This window comes from Balaenoptera acutorostrata, chromosome 20 (assembly GCF_949987535.1).
Source record: "Balaenoptera acutorostrata chromosome 20, mBalAcu1.1, whole genome shotgun sequence".
Lineage (NCBI taxonomy): Eukaryota > Metazoa > Chordata > Mammalia > Artiodactyla > Balaenopteridae > Balaenoptera > Balaenoptera acutorostrata.
The window spans coordinates 55,903,705-55,925,275 of record NC_080083.1 but is presented as its reverse complement, the minus strand read 5'-3'; the positions used below and the strand labels follow the sequence as shown (position 1 = coordinate 55,925,275).

The window sequence follows — 21,571 nt, the reverse complement described above, 5'->3', positions numbered from 1 at the left end:
CACCACGGCCCAGATCTCAGTTCGGGAATAAGAAGCTGCGCACATGAAGTCTAGAAACACTCGCGCTCTCCCTCCAGCTCCCCTCGCTCTCAGATCCCAGGTCCCTAATCGACTTCCTTAACCTCCCCCATCAGCTGCTTCTTTTGTGGGGTCCTTCTTTTTCTTTTTTGGCCCCGCCCTGTGGCTTGCGGGCTCTTAGTTCCCCCACCAGGGATCGAACCCACGCCCCCTGCCGTGGAAATGCGGAGTCCTAACCACTGAACCGCCAGGGAAGTCCCACGTGGGGTCCTTCTTTTGTGGGGTCCCAGGACCCATCTAGGACCCAGAGGCCATTGACAGGTCTGAGCTGGGGCCACATGATTAAGAAATCGTTTCTGGGCTGCTGGGTGGAGACAGACTGCAGTGGGTGACAGGGCAGAAGGCACAAGCAAGCTCCTGGAGTCCCTTTGATAAGGACACTAGTCCCATCATGAGGGCTCCACTCTCATGACTAATCACCTCCCAAAGGCCCCACCTCCAAGTCCCCCCACCCTGGGGATTAGGTTTCAACATACTGATTTGGGGGCGGGGCCCCAACATCCAGATTCTCCTCCAGAGCCATCAGAGGGAGTGCGGCCCTGCCCACACCTTTTTTTCGGACTTCTGGCCTCCAGAACTGCAAGAGAAGACATTTCTGCTGTTTTAAGCCACCCAGTTTGTGGTAATTTGTTCCAGCTGCTACAGGAAACCAACATGATGAGTAATTCAAGTTTCCCAACCACCACCGACTCTAGCTCTGACCTTCCTCACCAGAGCTCCATGCCCTCCTGTAAGAACCCCAACTTATAAGCAGATAGGGTGGGGGTTCCCCGGGGAAAGAGAACCAGGCATGGCTTTCTTGACAGAAGAGAAGCCATTTTTGGCCTAAGCCATTTTGCGATCCAAGCCCGGCCACGATGCTTGCGCTTCAACGGGTCTCAGTAAGTAACGATTTTAAGGGAAGAAAAGAATGCAGGAAAACATTATCAGGCAAGAGAAGTAACAATAGCAAAGAAAATAAATCAGTTGTAAAGACTCCTGGCTCTGTTTCAATGGTAAAGATTAGCCTGCAGCACTTTCTCGAGCTGTTTTGCAGAATTTAAACCCCCTGGAGGGCTCAACTACCAGATCAACCAGAACCTAAAAAATGATGCTGGTGTCCTTTTCTGACCCTGGTGACTTCAATCAACTAAAGCTTGGACTCTGTTGACCTTAGCCCCCATTCGATGCTTTAATTCTTCTCTGCTCAAGCCCCTTCATGAATATGCATGTACCACCCAACCCCCTTCATGACTATACATGTACCCTTAGCTTAAAACTTCCCCAATTTTGCTGCTTTAGAAAAGATCCCCGGTGTTCTCCTTACTTGCTGAAAGTAATAAATCCTTCCTTCTCCTGCTGTTTGGCTTGGTTGTATCTTTTGGCTCAACACCCACCAAGAGGCGAACCCAGTTTTCGGGTAACAAACTCACTGTCTCTGATCCCTGCCCTGTTCTCAGGGACCCACCTGACCTCTTCCCCCCACTGCTTCCCCAGGCAGGGGGCTCCTCAGGACTCCCAGCCTGGCCCCTCTCGGGGGAGACCCCTCCTCTCTGTCCCTCCTCCCTCTGCCCACCTGCTTCTGGTCTTTTGCTTTCACCCAGCTCTGTTTTCTCCCCTGCTGTTCCTAATTCATTCAGGGACTGTTTCCCAGCATCAGCTGTGGCTGGACGATTCTAAACAGGATAGAAGGGCAAGGAAAACAGATCCTTTCTTCATGAAAAATGTTGATACTGTTTCATCATGGATTTTGTGGGCATTAATTTCTATTTAAAAAAATATTGGGACTTCCCTGGTGGCGCAGTGGTTGAGAATCCACCTGCCAATGCAGGGGACATGGGTTCGATCCCTGGTCCGGGAAGATCCCATGTGCCGCGGAGCAACTAAGCCCACAAGCCACAACTACTGAGCCCGCGTGCCACAACTACTGAAGCCCACGCGCCTAGAGCCCGGGCTCTGCAACAAGAGAAGCCACCGCAATGAGAAGCCCGCACACCGCGACAAAGAGTAGCCCCCACTCGCCACAACTAGAGGAAGCCTGTGCGCAGCAATGAAGACCTGACGTAGCCAAAAATTAAAAGAAAAAAAGGGGGGACTTCCCTGGCGGTCCAGTGAACATCGTGCTTTCACTGCTGAGGGCGCTGGTTCAATCCCCGGTAGTGGAACTAAGATCCCACAAGTCGAGGGGGCAAGGCCAAAAAGAAAATTAAAAAATTGCTTTAAAATATGATTTCTCTTGATTCTTGGGGGTTTGGGGTGCCCCTGTAAGTTTTGCCCCTGAGGCAAGTGCCTCATTCACCTCATCCTAGGCCAGCTCTGGCAGGTGAGGTCCACGCCTTCATGGCAGGCTGTGCTAATGAGGGAAGTGGACAGTCCAAAAGTGCAATATCAGGTCATGGTCAGAGCCATAGGAACCCTAGACCAGAGCAAAGAGAGAGGGATGAGACAGGGCTGTTGTGTTGGAGAGGTGGTCAGGGAAGGCTCCTCTGTGGAGGTGATGTTTGAGCAGAGACCTGAGTGAAGGGAGGGACAGAGCCATGGGATGATGCAGGGGAAAAGCATTCTGGCACAGGGAACAGCAGATGCAAAGGCCCTGGGGCAGGAATGTGCACTTGCCTCTCAGGAACAGCAGGGAGGCAAGCGCGGCTGGAGCACAGAGAGGAAACTGAGGCTGGAGAGATGGGCCCTGGGCTAAATCGTGCGACCCAGTGGGCCAGGCCAGGACTCTGCATTCTGTTTGAGTGTGACTGTGGGAAACTGTGGAGGGTTTTGATGGGGTGGGGAGAGGGCTGACACAATCTTATTCAGATGTAAAAGCATCCTCTGGGTGCTGAGTGGAGAAGAGGATGCAGGGGGCGGGAGTGGAAGCTGCCGGCTGGGGAGAAGGCCTTGCGGTTGCCTGGGAGGAGATGGTGGGCTCCTTCCCTGGGTCATTTCAAACAGGGGACCAGCCAGAATCCCTGGGAGCATGTCTAGCACACGTGCCACCATGGAGTCAGCTGTCATTGTTGTCACTGTGTGACCCCGACGTAAACCATTACTTGGGTAAGCTCCAGGAGGCTCCACGTAAGCAAAGAGATCTTGCTGAAACAAACACGTGCCATGTGATCCCAACTTAATAAAAAACGCAGTATATGTATGCCAGGTGTGATGTATGCCAGCAAAGGGAAGAGGCTGCAAGGATTTACACCAAAACAGTAACAGTGGTTGCCTCTGCTTGGAGGGATCACAGGTGATTTTTTTCCCTTCTTTGTGTTTTCCTTTTGTCCCCAGATTCCCTGCAGTGATCATATATTGCTTTTGCAATCATGCAGAACCCCCGTGAATGCTATTTTTAAAACTATGTGTAAAAATTTCAAGCGTTATAAATTTTTAGTGCGTACAAAAGACAACTGGAAGATTGGGTGAGGGTGATGGATTACGGGTGAGCTCTAAATTTTTGGAAGCGCCCTTAAATTTTTTTGTTTTTGCATAACAATTTGTTGTTTTCAACAGTGAACAGTATTGCATGTTCTGCAATAGACAAGGTCAAGGGCTCACTTCCCCATCTGCCCCCGGGAAGCCCCTCCCCTCCCCCTCCCCCCTGCCTTCTCCCCACGTCCACACGCCCCAGCCCCGGCTGCAGAAAAGGGCTGAAGGAGGCAGGACGGAGGAATGGGTTCCTCAGGCCCCTATGTGACTGGGTGGGCTCTGAGCATGCTCTGGGCAGTGAGGGTGTTGCCCCTTCCATGTGACCCGTCCCCTTGGAGGACCCAGGGCTAGGCCTGCCCGTCTGCCCTGTGCGAACTCAGGACTCTCCCCTGGCTCTCAGGGAACTTTCTATTCCCCTGTGGCCCGAGGGAGAAAGTGACAAAGAGTCCCTAATTCTACTCAGACTCCCCTGATCTTCCCACTAGGCCTGACCTTTGGACTTCTGTGTTCATCTGCATTGTCCAATTTCAGCAAGCGTCCTGCTCGGTTGGTTTAACTAGAATTCCCCACATCCTCATCCTCCACAACCCGCTCCCCCCAGGTGATGCCTGAGCCCCCTGGCCTGCCTTCAGCAGGAATCCTGTTAGGTCACTGAAGCCAGACGTTCCCCTCCACCCCCACCCCTGATGTTGCCTCTTAGTAATTTTCCATCCACTGCCCACCGCCCTGCTCCTTGGCTGTAAACTTCCACTCCCCCACCTGGTGTTCCGAGCTGAGCTGATTCTAAACTGAGCTCTCTTTCGCTCGATTGCAATAGTCGTGAATAAAATCTGTTTTGACTATTCTAACTCCAGTTCGACTTTGGTGTTTCTTTGGCAAAAGTCACCCCAGGAGGGCTCTCGCTGCTCTGCCTTCAAGTCCACAGCACGCATCTCGGTAATCACATGCCAGCCCCTAGTTCTACCCGCTTCCGGAGGAGATTCGCTTTTCCCTGCTCTGAGGCTCTTCCCATCCTGCCTTCTCGCCTCAGACCCTCTCAGCACCTCACACACACCGGCTTCTTAGGTAACGACCTTGACTCATGCTTCATGGAGAAGCGGTCAGCTCAGGACGCCTTGTCTTGTCTCCCTCACCTTTTCTCCAGCCAGCAGCACAGCCCGCCTCTCCCTCGTCCCAGGCAGGTCCTCTGAAAGCCATCCCCTCCCTCGGGAGCACTTCCCTCCGGCCATCCTGGCCCCTGCCCTGCCCCTCTCTCTCCTGACTCCGGTCCCCTGCCACCTCTGTCCCCTGTCTCCCCCTTCCACTCCTCCACCCCACCCCCCGTCAGGCTCCCCTGTGTCCGCCTTGCATCTGTCCTCACTGCTCTGGACCCTGCAGCGGCACTGACCCAGCTGGCCAGGCCTCCTGGGAATACTCTGCGGGCAGCTTCTAGGTTTTGTCCCACCCCCTGACCACCACCCCCCATCCCCGGCCCGCTGCTTCCCGGCTCCTCCCTTTACCCCTGGCCTCCGAGGCTCTGGCCTGGTCCCTCTTCTCTTCCTACACTCTCTCCCCAGTGAGCTCACCCAGTCCCAAATTTAAGTCCCAGCTCTGGCAGCGCCGTTGTGCTTCAGGCTGTAGCATCCAGCTGCCCACTGGACGCCCCACATGTGGAAGAGGCAGAGCTATTTTTTGTTTGTTTGTTTCTTTGTTTAATTTGGCCGCGCCATGCAGCATGTGGGATCTTGGTTGCCCGACCAGGGTTCGAACCCGCAGTCCCTGCGTTGGAAGCATGGAGTCTTAACCACTGGACCGTCAAGGAAGTCCCGAGACAGAACTGTTGATTTTCCTCTGGCCAAATCCTGTCCTTCCCTGGCCATTTCCCCCTAGAAAATGGCCACTCCATTCGCCAAGGTAAGCAGACCAGAAACCTAGGAATCATCCTCACCGTCCTCTCTTCACCCCTCACATCCAATCCACCCATAAATCATGTTGGACCAACTCCAAAAATAAACCCTGGAGTTTTCCTGGTGGTGCAGTGGTTAAGAATCTGCCTGCCAATACAGGGGACACAGTTTCAAGCCCTGGTCCGGGAAGATCCCACATGCCGCGGAGCAGCTAAGCCCGTGCGCCACAACTACTGAGCCTGCGCTCTAGAGCTGGTGAGCCACAACTACTGAGCCTGCAAGCCACAACTACTGAAGCCTGCGTGCCTAGAGCCCGTGTTCTGCAACAAGAGAAGCCACCGCACCACAATGAAGAGTAGCCCCCGCTCACCGCAACTAGAGAAAGCCTGCGTGCAACAATGAAGACCCAACACGGCCAAAAATAAATAAATAAATAAATAAATAAATTTAAAACAAAACAAAACAAAAATAAACCCTGACTGTACCTCCTCGCATCACCTCCCCTGCGACCCCTGGTCTAAGCCTCCGCCCCCTCCCTTTTTCCCTCAGCCACCATCCACTCAGCCACCAAGCCATGGCTTTAAAGATGTTCTGGGGACTTCCCTGGCAGTCCAGTGGGTAAGACTCTGCGCTCCCAACGCAGGGCATCCGGGTTCGATCCCTAGTCGGGGAACTAGATCCCGCACGCGTGCCGCAGTGAAGACACGGCACAGCCAAATTAAAAAAAAAAAAAAAAAAAGTTCTGTCACCTCTCAACCCTCTCCCGGGGAAGAGAGCGAGGTTGTATACTGTGTGGGCATCGCAGTGCTCACGTGGGAGGTGGTCTCAGCACCCAGAGGGGGCTCATCCCGGCAGGTGCTGGCGGTAGAGAGCGCTGCTCCTGACCGCGGCCAAGGGAGCAAAGGAGAAAGTCACGTTTGTGATGGAGAATGACCAACAGTTCAGATGAGGGAAGTGTATCAGTGCCAGGTTGTGGGTCCCCACCCCCACCCCATGGCTGAGGAGCTCGGACCGTCTTTGTGAGGTCATCGGAGCCACTGGACACTCTTGAGCAGGAACAGGGCCCCTTTTGTCCCCAGCACACTGAGCCGGTGGCCGTGTGAGGATGGACTGGAGAAGGCGGGGAGGCTACAGTGGGGGTTAGGCCTGAAACAAGAGGGCAACAAAAGAAAAGGACAACGGTCAGAGGTGGCGGCTGGTTGCTCTGGGTTGGGGGTTTCATGTGCGACAGGGAGAATCTAAGACCGAGAAACTGAAGCTGACAGGGAGTCGTCTGGGGATGGAGTCTCTCTGTCCTTTGCCGGGAAATACTGCAATTGGCCCTTGGTGCTAGTACTGTAGCAGTAGCCACGTTCCCTACCACATGGCCATAGCCGATTGGACCACAGGTGGGCACCTCACCCAGGGCAGCCAGTGGCTTCTACAGTGGCCTCAAATGAGAGCTTTGTCCACAAACACTCACCCCGAAAAGTGGGATCAAACAGCATCTCTCTGCTGGGGAGTCTGAGAGCTGGTTCCTCAGTGGGAAGCCATGGAAGGCTGAGAGGCTGGGTCCAGAGGACTGGAGCCCCAGGGACTGTGCACGCTGCGGTGGGGATACTCAGGCCCACACTGAGGGCCAGGAGATTATGGGGCCTGGAGCTGTCCTCTCCCAGGTGACCTCCCAGTTCCCAGGCCCCTGGGCAGCTGTGCTGGGGTCCCTCCTTCTAGCGAGGCTGGGCCATGTGGTTTTTCCTGACTCCCGGAGGCCTGACTCCCTTCCTTCAGCCTGTCTGTCCTTCACCATACAGCACCCTTCACTTTGATTTTCCTTTTTTTTTTTTTTTTTGGCCGGCACTGCACGGCTTGTGGGATCTTAGTTCCCCAACCTAGGATCGAACCCAGGCCCTTGGCAGTGAAAGCGTGGAATCCTAACCACTGGACCACCAGGGAATTCCCCAGCCCCCTCTCACATTGGGAGCCTGAGTGGACCTCTGTTTCCTGCCACAAAAACCTTCTGACCCAGTGTCTCCAACCCTAAGGGACTGCCAAACTCTTACCCTGGTGTGGCAATTCTTTTATCAAAGGTATCAGCTGAGCCACTCTGAAACCTACTGCCCTGGGAGGTGTGTGGGGGGGACTTTTTGAGGTCAAGGATGAGTGTTTTTCAGCTGTGGTACCTCAAAAGGATATTCTAGGAAAGCTCTGGGAATAGGGCGAGATGAATGAGGCACTTGCCTGGGGCACAAAATTTAAGGGGTGGGGCAGTAAACAAAGGAAATAATATTTAAATACAATATTTTAAAAAATATTTACTGGGAATTCCCTGGTGGTCCAGTGGTTAGGACTCTGCGCTTGCACTGCCCAGGACACGAGTTCGATCCCTGGTCGGGGAACTAAGATCCTGTAAGCCCAAAAAATGAAAGAAAACCTGTTAAAAAAAAAAAAAAAGACCTTTATTAAAACAAAAATATCCATGATGAACAAAAAATTCAAAGTTTTAAACAAAGACAGGACATTGTTTGTTTTAATGACCCCACGTGGCTCTTGTGTCCCCAATTGGGTTTATAAGTGTTGACATAGGTGAGCTAATGGCTTGGGAGATGTGGGGTTTTATATAAAGTCTTTTTAAAAATGGAGCATTTATTAACTTTTTCCACTTGGGTCAAAACACGGGAGGATATTTTCATAAGTATACATGGGGTGCACATTTTTTTCTTTTTGCCTCAGGCCCCGTTAGGGCACTACCTCCTTTAAAGCGAGAGGGGAAGTTGGGCCCCAGAGGAAGGAAAATAGGAAGGTAACTTCGCCAGCCGCTCAGGCTGCGGCTTCCCGGGTGATGTTCCTGCCGCGGCCAGCAGGGGTCGCTGTGGGGCTGCGCGGCCAGGACGGTTTGGCCGGGAAGGTGCCTCACAGCCTCTGCACCCCCCGTTCCTGACACCCCATCGCTCACCGCCCGAGCACGCCAAGGGGAGCTGACCCAGTTGCTCAGCTCTTCGGCAACAAGGTTATCCGTGAGCATAGAGCACAAAACTCCAGTCGCTGCTCCTGTACCCTGCAGCCCCCTGCCCACAGCCTGCAGCCCACCAGGACACATGGGCCCTGCCCAGCATCACCTCTGTTTGGACCTTACCTGCCCCCCTACTCAAGCAGCATCCCTTGCTCAAGTGTAGGATGAATCACTAATTGCCAGTGTCCTGTCTTTGGGGGGTTGGGCAGTGGAGAGAACCATTCTCAAGGGCCACATTCCAGAATGATTCCAGCTCTGAGGCCCCTTCACCACTTTCAAGCCAACCGAAGTGAACTGGGGAGGCATTTTTCTTCCTAAAGACTACCTCCCACCTTCGACCACAGATGCCCCTTCTCCTCTTAGTCCCCTCAACGCCACTGTCCCCACACCCTTCTGGCTCCGGCTCAGCCTGAGCCCACCAGGGACCATGAACTGGAAGTCTCTTTCAAGAGTCATCGCTCATCTTGGCCAGCAACCCACCGCCCCCCGCCCTCCATTTGCTGCTTCCAGTGGCCTGACCGTCACTCTGTCCTGAGCATTCCCATGTCCCCAGCCCTGTGGCGTGCATCCTCCTTCCTGCTCCTGGTACCTGCCTCGCAAGACAGGCCTCACGTTCACTCCTGTTTTAGATTAGAGGTGACCGTGGCTCAGAAAGTGTGAGTGGCTTGCCCAAGGTCACACAGCATAGGGAGACAGTCCAGAGCCCGGGGCTCTGCCTCCCTGGAAAGGCCTTGCCTCGCTCTGTCCTCTCCACTCTGCCTGCCCGTGTCAGTGCACACAGCTGACTCTTGGCCCCAGGTACTGGTCTGGCTTTCTAAGAGTGGTATTTATTTAGTCTCTGGATTGCTATAAAGCACTTCTGCTGTGCCAGGCCCAGGCGATGAAGGCAGAGCCTGCATTCAACAAGTTCACGGTCTGGGAGACAAGACCTTTCTTGTGCGTCAGCTGAATCTTCCCAGGCAGCCGGGAGCCCTCCCAAGGGACAGAGGCTGCTTCCTGCTTCTCCTGCAGCCCACCGGGGGTGGTGACCTCCTGGTCCCTCCTCGGGGAGTCGATGCTGCTGACTGTTGCCTCCATCATGAGTGAAGGCTGGGCAGGCCTGGCCCGAGGCTGTGGGGTGGGAGATAGAAGGGGCTGGGAACAGAGAGCTCAGGGAAGGTACTGGGGGCCTAAGGCTAGTAAGGGCAGACTTCCTTTTTCTCAAACGCCCAGGGGCTGCCCCACCACTCATACCTGGAGTATCAGGCCGGGCCTCAGCTCTTGGAGTGGGATGCCCAGCTCAGGTCCAGAAGGTCAAGGTCCTATCATTGGCTTGCTTGGCTCATTAAACTAGCAGGGCTCTCCTTTCTGAAAATCTCTCCCCTGAGTCCTCCCTCTCTTCTCTCCCCCATGTGAGGGAGGATATTTCCAGAACAAAAGATGAAAAGCCCCCGGACTCTTTTAAACAAGCACAGACTCCCTTCCCGCCCTCCCACCTCTAGAGCCCAGCTTCCGGTCTGCAGCTCTGTGCTCCTGAGTGAACAAGCAGGGTGCCCCCACCACCATCCTGAGCCCCAAGCAGAGGGGCCCGCGACCAGCCAAGGCTGAGACACAGGTGAGGGGGACCCTTGGGGGGGGGTCACCTTTCAAGAAAAAGGCCCGAGTCTTGAACTAAGGAGGGGAGACAGAGGCGAGGGGCAGGTGGCAGGAAAAGACCAAATGAGCGTGCACAGACACAGGAAGAACGAGTCTGTTTAATGACACGGCTGGGTCTGGTTACAAACATCAGAAACTACAAAAGGAGGACAGGCAGTTACACGGATGGCTGCACGAAGATGGGACAGGAGGACACAGGCACATAGCCACAGCAGCAAAACATCCTTGAGGACAATACACGTGACCAAGGGGCACACATTGGGGGGGGGTCCCCAGCAACGCTGACCTAGATGGATGGAGAGGGCCGACTGCAAGCCAGCAGCCAGGAGAGGCAGGGGAGGGAAGGCCCTCAGTCCACAGAGCCCCAGGAAGAGATGGAGGCATCTGGTCCCGTCACCACTGCCCCACCGACAGCAGCCTGGATCCCCTCCCGCCAGGGCCAGCTGTCTTAGCGGCAAAGGCAGATGGAGCTGGCATCCGAGGTTTCTGGACCATGGCCCCTCCCCTGCTGCAGTCGTCCTGTCCAGAACTTCTGGCCCCCTCTGTCTCCCCTTGCCCATTTAGGGACAAGTCAGGGAGCCTCCTCCTTTTGTGGGGGACAGAGGTAGGGAACGCCGAATCCTTTCTGCCTGAAGTGGAAAGCAGGAATGTGGGGAGCTGGTCAGAGAGAATGGGCTGGGCTTTGCTGGCAAGCTGGGTCACCCCAACCCTGCCCACGCAGGCCCGGGTCCTCTCCGTGCTGATGTGGGACCCCGTCATCTCTGCCGGAACACTCTGTTCTCTGCCCAGAAGCTGCCAGGACCCCTCGGAGGGCAGAACCGAGGCTTCACACGTGCCTCTGGGCCTTACTGATACACATTATAGATATGTATGTGTATATATATATATATAGATTTATATATAGATTGTATATAGAATATATCTGTATATACGGTAGACGTGTGTGCGTGGTATTCTAGATAAGTGACGTGGAGACCTGTGTGTGGCCAGGCAGATAGAAACAGGGCCGGTTTGTTCCTCCAGTGACTCACAGACCTGCCCCTGATTCCCGCCGGCCGCTCAGCTAGGTCTCTAACAGTGAGTAGAAAAGCTAAGAAGGGTGTGCCCCGCTCTTCAAGGAGGAAAGGTCCCCCACCCCACAGGCCACCCGCTGCGCCGCTGAGCTGGGGTCAGCATCCAGGCAGCTGATGCCACCTTCCGGCAGCTCCAGGGGGACTGTGGCCGAGGCCGAGGCAGCCTCTTTCCGGGAAGACGAGTCAGGGATTCCTCCAGCTTCCTTGGCACCCAGAGACGGAGGGTCAAGGAGCGTCTTCAGAACTCGGCCTTCTGCTCAAGGTGCTGCCAGGGAGGGGGGAGGAGAGAGGGGGTCCTATGGCCCCGAAGAGGGCAGCGTGGCCGGTGGGCTGTGGACGAGATAGGAGATGTAGGTAACAGGTTACTAGGGCCTCGGAGTGGGACCAGGGAACCTGGGGAGAGGGCAGAGGAATCAGGGGCTGCAAAGCCGAACGCTACCAGCCCAGAGACCCACGCAGGGCCTGTGAAAGAAGCCCACTAGACCCAGCTTCTAGGCCCTTTTCTGCCAAGACCTCGGCTGGCCCATCTGAACCTCAGATCTTTTTCTCTAAAATGTGAATCGCGTCTGTGGTGCCCACCTCCGTGGGATCTGAGCGACAGAACTGCCTGAAAGTGCTTCACCAACCGCGACAGTGAGCTCTCTTCCTCTGAATTCTGAGACATGCGCACTCCCTGGTTGGCCTGTGGTGCCCCCTCGGGCCACCCATGGGCATCCTCTGCACACGCAGCCCCTTTGCACTCACCGCCCCCAACCTCCGCCACCTCCTGACTCCACACACGGGCTCACGCACACACACACACACACACACACGTGCACGCGCACACCCTGAAGCAGAGACAGTTCAATAAACAGCGGCGTCTGGCTCGCTATTGCGTCTCTGATAAGAGAGGCTGGGTGGAGGCCTTCTAGAACTCTGCCCTGTAACTCTCTCTCGCCCTCCGAACCCATATGGACCCTGGCAGTAGTGGGGTCTGCAGGCCCCGGGCCCAGGGAGACATGCCCTCTTGGGGGGGGGTCACACCTGTGTTCCCAGGAGACCAGAGGTGGCACCAGAGCGTGCAAAGGGATGAGGGGACAATTCCCTCAGCTGGGGTAACCCAAATGTGGGGTGCTCAGGCCCAGGAGGGCGCAGGGCCCCGGCCAGTCCCCACGGTGGCCCATCTCCATTCAGTCCACAAGGAGCAGAAAAGGGGAGGCAAGAGATTTCAGCGGTTTCCTAATGCTTGGGGTTTGGCGAGATTTAAGTCCCAGGGGTCCAGCTAGGGCAAGAGAGGGGAGGGGACAGGGCTTCGTGTCGGGAAATGCTGTCCATGTGTTTCTGATTCACTGGGGCTTGCACGGGCCAGCTCCCTCTCTTCCGTCCCTCTAGGCTCCTATAAAAAAGCCCTTTTCTCTAGAAGCAGGAAGTCTTGTCTCCTGGCTGTAAACAAACTCATCTTTGGCGGTAGAGCCTGCCTGGGGAGAGGCGTGGGAGGGCAAGCCCCCTTCCCCCCACTGACCCCTCCCCTGCCCTCCGGCTGCTTCCGGGCTGCCGGCTCTGCCAGCTCCTTCTCCTCCTCCGGCAGGTAAAAATCGCCTGCCTGCTTCCGTTCACTCTGAGGTCTGGGGCGGCCCCAGCCCAGCTGTGAACATCTGGAGTCGCTGCCTGGCCATTGCCAGCAGTCCCCGAGGGCTCCGTGCTCTCAGGGTGGTGAAGGGAGCGGCAGCCAGCTGGGGCCAGTGTGGTCAGAGGCAGGAAGGCCGGGAGGCCGGGCCTCTGCAGGCTGCCCTCAGGGGACCTACTCCGCTGAGCTGCGCGGGGTTGCCTGTGAGCAGGAGGTCCGGCCGGCTCCGCGGACCAGCTCGGAGCCCGGGGAAGGGACGCCGCCTTTTCCCTGGGAAACTGCTGGGAATGTTTCTCTCCAACGCGTGTCCCGAGCCGCTGGCTGACCCCTGCTTCCCATTCCCGCCTCCGCTCCTCTCCCCCCTCCCTTCTCCAGCCCTGCCTCCGCCCCTCCATTGAGCTCCCAGAGCCCCAGCCCCTTGGGGGCCCAGGGAGGCCGGAGTGTTCCCAGCCGCCAAGTCTGGGGGCCAGCCCTCCCCTCGTGCTCCGAGTCAGCTGGAGTCACCAGGCCAGCCACCCTCCTGGAGCCCGTCCCCCGGGGCCCTCACCCCAGAACTGGGAACCCGGCCTCCGGGGTCAGCCCAGAAATAAAACCCCCTGCTGGTGTGCGTGGGAGGGACACCCACGCAGGCCCCGGGTGGGCTGCGGCACGTGCGTGCGTCCTCGTGATTCTCCTGGCTCCAGCCTTGCTGAGGCCGAGGCGGGAGGGAGCGCGGTCAGCATTAGATGAAAAACAGCCCCCATGTGATTGGTACCAGGGAGGAAGTGGCCAGAGTTGGCCTGGGCTGCCTCTGGGCCTGATGAGCAGCCTTCCCGCCAGGAACCTTTGGAGCCTCTCTGCCCGGGGCGGCCTCGGGCTTGGGGTGCCCTGAGTGTCCACTGGTTCTAGGGAAAGGGAAGGCTCTGCCCGAGGAGAATCTGTTTGGGGTCCTCGGCATGAGCGGGCCTTTTCCTATCATGCCTGTTCTTTAACGTGTCAGACCCCAGATCCACCCTCCTGGAACTGTTCCTGCCCCGGTGCTCAGTCCCTGGGCGCTAGGAGAGGTGGGAGGCCAGGGGACGGGGGAGGATGCGGCAGGGAGGCTGCCTCCTCACGTGGTGGCGTTGGGGACCTGCTGTACCCAGCCCACTTCCTTGTAGGCAGCGGTCACGTGGCTGTAGATGAGGCCGCGAAGTTTCGCCCAGGCTCTCTGCGTCTCGGGTGGGAAGTCATTGGCAAATTCCTCGGCGATCACCTCCAGGATGACCCCAGAGAGGATCTGGGTACAAAGGAAGGAAGGGGGAGTAAACGCCTGGGCATCCTGCCCTCTGCAGCCCCCAGAGCCCCCAGCATCCCTTCTAGCCTGTGTTTGGCCGAGGGGATTGTTCATGAAACAAGAACCTGGCAGCTTTGGGAACCAGACACCCTCAAGACGCAGCCCCCATCCTGCTGCCCCTCCCGGGAACAGCCATGCCAGGGGAAAAGGCTGGGTGGCCCAGTGGCCCGCAGGCTGTCATTGGTTATGGGGCTCTGGGGTGGAACAGGGTGGGTGGTGGGTGGCAGCACCCATCCGGTGACATACCTTGAAGTACACAGGCTCCACCTTGTGCTTGAGGGCGTGGGCTTTGCCCACGAGGGCAAGCACAGAGGATACCTTCTCGGGGTCGTGCAGATTCTCCACCACAGTGTTGAGGGCCCCCATGACCCGGCAGGCGTGTTTCCGCAGCTGCGGGCTCCGCTCCATTTCCAGGGGCTCCTCCATGTGCTTGAACTGGCTGAAGTACTGCTTGGCCGACGGGAAGTTCACAAAGAACCTGGCAGGAGGCAGCAGGTGGGTGCTGAGCAGGGGGTGGCCTCAGGCCCCACCCTGAAGTGCCCAGACGATGGTGGGGGCGGGTACGGAGGTGGGAGAGGCTGAACCCACCCTCACCCCACCATGTGTAGCAGTTCCTCAAACACACACTCTTCCTCTGGACGACCTGGCTTACATGCAGACCCCTCCCCAGTCGCGGCCATTTCTATCCGTTAGATTTGCAGCTTCCTCTCCCAAGGAAGCAAGCTTCCTTGCTTCTTGCCTTCTTTCCAAACTCCACACACCCTTCAAGGCCTGCTCCAGTTGCAGCTGAGAGGGTAAGAGCTTGCTTTCTGGAATCCCCGGCCGGTGTGCCCTTGGGCAAGTTAACTTTTCTGCAGTCAAACGCTCTATCCCTGAGCTATACCCCCAAGTTAACTTTTCTGAGCCTCAGTTTCCTCATCTATGAAATGGGCATCACTGTTCCTATCTTGGTTGTGAGTCGTGGTTGTTGGGAGGATGAAACGAGAAACAGCATGTGGAGCCCTGGCACAGTGTGGACACAGGGGCTCAGTAAATGCCACCCTTTTTTATGATGAAGTCAGAGCTCTCTTCCTAAACAAAGGAAGGCCCTGATGACTTAGCTGACTTAGCTCAGGTCATGGAAGGGAAGAAATGAGACTCAGTCCTCCTCCCAGCCCAGTCCCTTCCGTATTCACTACCCTGCCTCCCTCCTCAGCCTGCATAGTCATCGGTTGATTTAATTAAAGATATGGATTGATGTCACCGGCCTGGTAAGTCCTTCACGTCTGTCTGTACATCTTACCTCTCCAACCAGCCTGTGCGCTTCTTGGGGCAGACCCCAGGGCTTTCTAACCCCTCCCTCTCCAGTTTATCTGAAATTGTCTAATTCCCCCCTAATATCACATTCACTGAGTCGCTCTCATGCTCAAAAACATTCCATGGCTCCCCACTGCCTACTGGACAAAGTCAAAACTCCTTAACCTGGGATTCCAGGCTTCTTAGAAACTGTCCCACACCCGCTTCTCCAGCATGGGGTCCACATTCTTCCCTACGCCCCAGCCCAACAGCTTCACTTAGCATGGGTTAAAGATTCCTCGGCGGTGTCAGCTGGGCCTCTCCCTGAGCGCCCGGCCTGGCCCAGGGCGCCTGCTTTCCCTCCAAGGCCATTAGTGTGTTCCCTGCCACCTTTCACGGCTTCTTCCTTGTGTGTCCATCTGGGTCCCCCAACCCCAGGGCAGAGCCCGGGTCTCACGTGCACTCTGACCCATCACCTTGGCCCAGAGCCCTGCACTTTGCAGGATGGTGGTGATGACATCTGCGATCCCTCACCCAGCCGGGGCGGGAGGTATGTGGCCAGACTCAATCAGAACTTACATAACTTAACTGAAGCCTCAGAAAATGGATGGAATGTCCTGGACCTGTTTTTTCAGGTTGTTTCACACTTTTGGAGAGTCCCCTTTGTGATTAGAGAGAGCTGGTAATTTGCCAAAACAGCCCTTGGGGCCGGGGGTCGTGTCTCAGATCTGAGAGCTGGAACAGATGCAGAGAGAGCATTTGGCCCCGGCCACCCTTTCAGGCTACGAGGCTGAGGCTGGCCACCCTTTCAGGCTACGAGGCTGAGGCTGGCGGGGGAGTGACCAGGACACAGTCCACGTGGAGAGCCGGTAGGGCCCCTCTCGGAGGCCAAGTGTGACCTTGGGCAAATTGCTTCACAACCTTCTGTCTGCAAAAGTGTGAGAGGAGTCCCTGCACCCCTGCTTGCTACTTCACAGCTATACTGGTGAGGACAAATAAGGCGATGGGTCTGAAAATACATTGGATTTCTCTGGAGAAGCGTCGTAATGAAGGACAGATACGAAAAACCCAGTCTGGATTTAAATGAGGATCTCTGACTTCAGAGGTTTTACACTGCAACAAAAATACTAATTTCTATTTGGCTGGTGAATAATAGCATGCAGAGCATCTCCACTTGTTATTTCATACAATGCCACAACCAAGTGGGTATTATGTCCACTTTACTGATGAGAAAATAACAGGGACTATTTATTGAGCACCTACTATATGATCTCATTAATTCTTGCGATATCCTCCTGAGGTTGGCACTGTTTTTATTCCCACGTTCTGGATTAGGAATTGATGCCCACGGTTGCATCAGTGGGCCAAGCGGAGTGGGTGGCAGGACCAGGAAGGAGCCAGGGCGGCCCCCGCTTTGATGGCTTCCCCAGACCGCTTCAGAGGCTGCTCTGCCGGGGATGGTAGCCTGGGACCCAGTGGGTCTCCCGTTATGGCCCTAAGGATGGTCCCGATGAGCCCTTCTTCTGGGCCAGGGGAGTCAAGGGGCCTTGCGCTCTGCTCCTTCATCCTGGCGTTTCTCTGCGCCCCCCCCGCCCCCCCATCCATGTTTACTCCTGACCCTCCCAGTTCCGGCCTGCGCTGCTGGGAGAAGCCTCAGCAGCCAGCTTGGGGAGTTTCTCAGCTTCCAGAGGCATCTGGGCTTCCAGGAGAGCCTGAAATAGGCTTGTCTGAGCGTGAGGGGGAAGGCGGCAGAGTTACAACCGGGAGGGGAGCCTTCCTAGAGCATGGGTGTTTCCTCTTGGTCTCCCGGCAGGGAGAGGAGGCATGGGGTCTGGGCAGCCCCTCCGCCCCTCTGCCACCATCCTCTGCCACCATCCTCGTGGCTGCTACCTCCTCACAGGGGGAGTGTTGGGGTGTGGCTGGCCCCAGCCCAGTGGGGAGGGAGGAGGTGAGAGTGCCCGGTCAGAGGGCTACAGTCTCGGGCTCTGTCCCGCCCACCCGTCTTTGCCCACCAGTCCTTGTTGATGGGGCGTAAAGACAAGAGGGGTTTGTGACAAAACTGAGGGGCACAGGATCTGGGGAGGGGCCTTATCTGAGAAGCTTATCAGTCGAGTCCCCCTAACACCCCCTACCCTGGGGCGGACAGCAGGAGGAGGAGAAAAAGGAAAGGGAGGCTGGTGGGACTTGGGGCTGGGCGAGCGGGTGCTGGGCCAGCTTCTCTTCTGAGCTGGGCTGGGCTGGGGTCCCGGCAGCAGAGGTGGGGTCAGGCGAAGTGTGCCTGGGGTTATCAGCCGCCCAGATCTAACTGCTATCTCAGGCCTTCTCAGGTTAACTGTGGGCCTCCCTCTGAGCCCTGAGCACTTGGTAACCACCTCCCCAGCCCAGACCCAGTGCCCTCTGAGGAACGAGTTCCCCTCTGGGGAACTAGAGGGGCACAGAGAGAGGATGAAACTCTTGCCAAGAGCTCAGACTCTCCAGAAACACCTCAGGGTTCAGTTCCTTCCTCGGGACCCCCCATTCCTGGGGAGGTTGGGTGGGACCCTAGGAGCTGGATCTTGGACACATCCCTTACATGTCCTCACTGGCAAACGGCAGGGCGTCGGGACAAAATATCTCCAAGGTCCTTTGGACTTTGCCTCATTTCCTCTTGGTGGCCCATGTGCACACCCGGGTGCATCCTGAGGCCTGGTGGGCCCGCATGTGCCGACACACAGCCGAGAGCAGCCCTCCGGGGATGCAGTCTGGTGCATCTGTGACTCCACTGTCCACCGTGTGCTTGTGTGGGTGCTCGCACGTGCAGAGCTGCACCTCCCAATGTCTGATGGCTTCGGGATCTGAAATCCCCTCTTAGCTTCCCCACCACCCCCGGCTGTTTCTGGGCCTGGGAGCCGCCCAAATAGCTGTCCCTTCCTCAGGAATCCTCCCGGAACTCCTCAAGAGTGCTTCTTGCTCTTTTTCCTCCAAAATCTGTTTCTAAGTTGGAATCAGGGCACATCAATATGGAGCTGGGGGCTTCCCTGGTGGCGCAGTGGTTGAGAATCTGCCTGCTAATGCAGGGGACACGGGTTCGAGCCCTGGTCTGGGAAGATCCCACATGCCACGGAGCAGCTGGGCCCGTGAGCCACAATTGCTGAGCCTGCGCGTCTGGAGCCTGTGCCCCGCGACGGGAGGGGCCGCGATAGAGAAAGGCCCGCGCACCGCGATGAAGAGCGGTCCCCGCACCGCGATGAAGAGTGGCCCCCGCTTGCCGCAACTGGAGAAAGCCCTCGCACGAACCGAAGACCCAACACAGCCAAAAATAAATAAATAAATAAATAAGAAAATCCTTTAAAAAAAAAAAAAAAAAAAAAAAAAAAAAAAAAATATGGAGCTGGGCAGGTCCCAGGCTTGGGGGAGGCACAAGGGAGAGAGTGCGGGAGAGAAAGAGGAGCCAGAGACGGGGCCAAGACTGGGAGACCGGCATGCACTTCAACTGTCCTTTCCACAGAGAGGTTTCACCCCATCTTCAAACAATAAGACTTTGCAGATCTGCCCTAGATTTGACAGCTTCCGTCTGCCAAGGACAGAGGGTTAAGGGGACCTCCCTGCCTGCACCCCCAGGGACCGGCATGTGTGGGAAGAGAGCACCGATCTGTAGCTGTAGTCAATTACTAGCTTGTGTGGCTTGGGGACATTAACTATATGGGAATGGTGTGCATGTGCACTGGTGTGTAGGTGTGTGAATACCAGTGTCACTCTGTGTGTGTGTGCATCCCTCGGGGGCATGTGGTGCCTGAATGACCCCTGAGCCCAAGACACATGACCCTTTCTCCCCAGATTGGGGTTTCAGGGTGGGGCCCTGTCTCCTGAAGCTTCTCCTTTTCCCTCCACCAAACTCGGCAGGGACTGTATCCTAGGGAACTGTTTGCTTCTCCACTCACCTGCACCTCACCTGGGAGCTCCCTGCTGGCCTGGCCCCAGGGCCAGGAAGGGGCCAGCTGGGAAAACCGGACCTCCAGGGTCTACTCCTTTTGACCTCTATTCTTTCGCCCTTCGCTCTGTTCTTCCAAGTCTCTGAATACAGAAAGGGGCTGAGCTGGAGAAAGGGGTTTGCTCCTCTTTGTCCTCCTTCTTGGCTGATCCTCAGTTTTCCTGTCTCTAGAATGGGGAGCCCCCAAGGCCCCCATTGGAAAGGCTGGTAAAACGTGTGTCCATAACAGCTCGGTTGGTTGCGTGGCTGGGGTCGCTGGTGAGGAAGGCATGGCTGGCTGAGCCAGGAGTTCTGAGGCCCGGGAGAGGAGGGAGATGGAGGTGCCCTCCTTCTGCATCTGGCTCCTAGTTCCTGGTGAGCACCTCGCCCAGAGAGAGCTAGGAAGGGCTCGGCCAGGGCTTCTACCAACCCCAAGGCGCCCCACGCTGCCCGCACCCCGACCGGCCCGGCCCCAATCGCAGCTGGGGAGGTGGCGCCCGAGCTCGGACCCGGGCCGAGCCCACCTCTGCCCGGAGCCGCTGCCGCCGTCCCTCCCCCGGGCCCGGCCGGGCCGGGGCGACACCTACCGCACCAGGATGGCCACCCCCACGTCCTCGCAGTTGGCATAGAGCCGGGCCCACGTCGCCTGCACCGCCTTCCTCTCCGCCTCGGACAGCTCCTCGCTCCGCTCCCTGCGCTCAATCTCCATCTCGCCCGGCACTTTCTCCATGAGCAGCTCGCAGCCCAGCCCGGCTACGCTCGGCGGCGGCGGGGCGCGGGGAGCCGGGGCCGGCTGCGTGTGCCGCTGGCGGGCGAGTGGTAGAGCGCGCTGGAGGGAGGGAGCGTGTCTGTGCGCGCCGGGTGTGTGTGTGTGTGTGTGTGCGTGTGTGTGTGTGTGTAGGGTATATGTGCAGGGGGCGGGGGACCGCGAGCGGGGGGCGGGGATGTGGTCTGCTGGAAAAATGTGAAAAAAAAAAGATCCGCTCCAAACCCCCAACCCCTTGTCCGTGAGCCAGTTCCGGCAAGGTGAAGGCTGGGCGGGGTGCCCGTCCTCCAGGCCACCGCGGAGTTTGGCTGCCGGGCGGGGCGTAGGTGTGGCGGGTGTGCTGGGGGGTCCCGGGAGGAGGGGGCGGGCGAGCCGCACGGGAGTGCGCCGCGGCGCGTGCGGGTCTGGGGGCACCGGGTCCCGGCTCACGCGGCGGGCGAGGCCGGGGCGTGTGCCTGTGTGCCCCCTTCCCGCGGCGGGGAACTGACTCTAAGTCGAACACTCCCAGGCATTTGCGGCGTGGCCGCCAGCCCGAGGGGGCGGACGCGAGCCCCTCCAGCGGCGCCGCGGTCCGAGCTGAGCTCCCGCTCGCTCCCGGCCTCTCCCGAGCCAGCCGGGGGGCCGCGGCGCCACACCCAGAGCTCCGGACCCCAGACTCTGGAGGGTTTAGGACCGGGGTCATCTCCCTACGCCAACACCTTACAGGAAAACACCAATGCGGGGATGGGGGGCGGCTGTCTAACTTGAGCGCCAGAGGCCTGCGCCCTCCTTTCCTTCCCGCCAGCACTCCTCCCCCTCGGGGCACGCACGTGGCGTCAGAAAGAAGGCCCTGGGTGGCTTACTGATGACACAGGCAGGCCCAAACCTGGCGCCGCTCCTAATTCTGGCCCTGGGGGAGCAAAGTCCGAAGGAGAGGCCGCTGGGCCGGGCAGAGCGGACCTGCGGTGGGTGGGTCGGTGGGGTTGTCAGGAAGTCTTGGTGGGGGGGAGGCCCAGGGAGCTGGAGATATCTCAGCCACCAGGACCTGGATTAGGGAGGGGTTCTGTGGGTGGAGGAGACAAATTCTTGTCCTGGTGGCCTTCTCAGGGAAGGGGATTGGACCAGAGGTGGGGACTGTGCCTCTGAGAGCCACCTGGTCCCCACCCTGCAAGCAGCTGCTCGATTCTGGTACGGAGGGGGTCCCACCTCTGACTCCCAGTTGAAGCCTGAGGCCAGACCCAGGCTGCAAGCATCTGAAACATGTGACACATGTGACAGTTCTTGTGGGGTGTGTCCAGTTCTCCCTAAGACTCCCTGGTGACACTGCCCTTCCCAAGTCTGTGTCCACTGCTCAAGTATGGCAAGAGGTGGCGGCTCTCCTCTTCAGCTTTGGTTTACATGCTTATTTTTTAAAATTCTATTTCAAAGCGGAGAGCCCTGGCACAGCCCTAGCTCCGGGCCTTGCTGGAGCCCAGGGTTCCTGTACGTTACAGGAACCCTGGGCGTTACTGGAATCCTGGGCGGGAGGCCTCTTGGCGCTCAGGTCCCAGTTGAGGGAGGGAAACTCTAATGCCCTCTTCTGGTGGTCTTGGAGAGGGATGGAGGAGAGTGTGTGGGCTTAGTTTCTTAA

General features: G+C 57.4%; 1 protein-coding gene across 1 annotated transcript; it reads right to left on the bottom strand.

Annotated features, from left to right (window-relative positions):
• Positions 1 to 10,058: 10,058 nt before the first annotated feature.
• Positions 10,059 to 20,088, bottom strand: CYGB (cytoglobin). The gene is made up of 4 exons (XM_057537066.1): positions 19,784 to 20,088; positions 14,219 to 14,450; positions 13,752 to 13,915; positions 10,059 to 11,381 (listed from the first exon to the last, which is right to left on the bottom strand). The coding sequence occupies exons 1-4, from the start codon at positions 19,924 to 19,926 to the stop codon at positions 11,348 to 11,350; spliced, it is 573 nt and encodes a 190-aa protein (XP_057393049.1). The 5' UTR covers positions 19,927 to 20,088; the 3' UTR covers positions 10,059 to 11,347.
• Positions 20,089 to 21,571: the final 1,483 nt, after the last annotated feature.